At 40.5% G+C, this 1,761-nt stretch overlaps 1 protein-coding gene across 1 annotated transcript; it reads left to right on the top strand.

The window, feature by feature from the left end:
* Positions 1–96: 96 nt before the first annotated feature.
* On the top strand, positions 97–1,342 carry LOC106879641 (transforming growth factor-beta-induced protein ig-h3). Its single transcript, XM_014929303.2, has 2 exons — positions 97–313; positions 1,094–1,342. The coding sequence occupies exons 1-2, from the start codon at positions 119–121 to the stop codon at positions 1,325–1,327; spliced, it is 429 nt and encodes a 142-aa protein (XP_014784789.2). The 5' UTR covers positions 97–118; the 3' UTR covers positions 1,328–1,342.
* The last annotated feature ends 419 nt before the right edge of the window (positions 1,343–1,761 follow it).

Here is a 1,761-nt window from a genome sequence, read left to right as displayed (position 1 = left end):
TCTCTCTCTCTCTCTCTCTCTCTCTCTCTCTCTCTCTCTCTCTCTTTCTCTCTCTCTCTCTCTAATCTCATATTCTCGTTACATCTAATTAATCCATGTTGTTATCTATTTATAGGAGATGTTGTTGAAGAACGTCATAATCTTTTCTAAGTCTCATGCTGACAAGAACATGGAAGACATAACCGACACCCTGCTGTACCACGTCGTACCCGGTTTGGTAAAGACCAACATGATGAGTAATGATGACGTCATCACAACTGCCAGTCCACTCAAGTCTACCATTCGCGTTAACACCTATTACAATCCGTCAAAGGTAATTATCACGCCTTATACCTTATATATTCGGTTTACCTGAGACGAGTCATGAGAACTGCCATCCGACATGAGTAAAGCATAAGCAAAACAAAAACCAAAAAACAAAACGAACAACAACAACAACAAAAATGACGAGGTATTCGAGTCTTAGGTATAAAATATCAGGATAGAATTAAGACGGTTTTAAGACCACTTCTTGATAAGTCTGCATCGCTCAGAGCTGGATTGTTCGTGGTTGACAAAGCAAATACTTATGAATTTTGAAATAATTGTTTATATCTGACTGTGGTAAGAAGCTTGCTTACCGACCACGTGGTTCTGTGTTCAGTTCCATTTCGAGTCCGCTTGGGCAAGTGTCTTCTACTGTAGCCATGGGCCGACCAAACCCTTGTGAGTGGATTTGGTAGACGGGAACTGAAAACTTATCTCCCTTACTTCAGTATCGTGTCATTTTGTTTCAGCTGAAAGAATACGGAGGTCGCTCTACATCCACGTTAATATTACCCCCAACAAAGGCGGCGAGCTGTCAGAAACGTTAGTACATACATACATACATACATACATACATACATACATACATACATACATACATACGAACGTACGTACGAATATAGATACATAAATACAAAAATACCCTGTTGTTGATGTTGAAATTCCAATGAAGGAGCCTTGGAATCTTGGTTAGAAAACGGTTCTTTCTCTATTGGCAAGAAATCTTGACATAAAACTAAACAATGACATACATACATACATACATACATTTGACTCTCAATTTCAGGTGGTGACAGCCAACTGTGTCCGAGTGAAATCTGCTGATCACCAGACAAAGAACGGTGTGGTTCACATAGTCGAGAAGCTTTTGGAGCCCGTAACAGACACGCTGCTGGAATACATCAAGACTAACCCAGATCTGAGCGACTTCAGTAAAGGTGAGCCTCGAACTTGCTCTCTTGTTTTATATTCTCCGAGGTCCACTCTGTCTTTCATCATTTCGAGGCCGATGATGACCTAAGTACCCGTTGACTACTGGGGGTCAATGTAATTGTTTAGACCCTTCCCCCCAATTTTTAAGTCAAGTGCCTTTAACAGAAAGAATTCTTCTTCTTTTTCTTCTTCTTCTTCTTCTTCTTCTTCTTCTTCTTCTTCTTCTTCTTCTTCTTCTTCTTCTTCTTCTTCTGCTCCTCCTCCTTCTCTCCTCTCTCTTGTTCTTCTTCTTATTCTTCTTATTCTCCTTCTTCGTCTTCTTCCTCCTCTTCTTCTTCTTCTTCTTCTTCTTGTTCTTCTCCTTCTTCTTCTTTTTCTTCTTCTCCTCCTCCTTCTTCTGCTCCTCCTCCTTCTCTCCTCTCTTGTTCTTCTTCTTTTTCTTCTTCTCCTCCTCCTTCTTCTGCTCCTCCTCCTTCTCTCCTCTCTTGTTCTTGTTGTTCTTCTTCTTCTTCTTCTTCTTCT

Source organism: Octopus bimaculoides, chromosome 23 (genome assembly GCF_001194135.2).
Source record: "Octopus bimaculoides isolate UCB-OBI-ISO-001 chromosome 23, ASM119413v2, whole genome shotgun sequence".
Lineage (NCBI taxonomy): Eukaryota > Metazoa > Mollusca > Cephalopoda > Octopoda > Octopodidae > Octopus > Octopus bimaculoides.
Note: the sequence above shows the minus strand (reverse complement) of the source record. Positions and strands in the feature narration are given on the sequence as shown.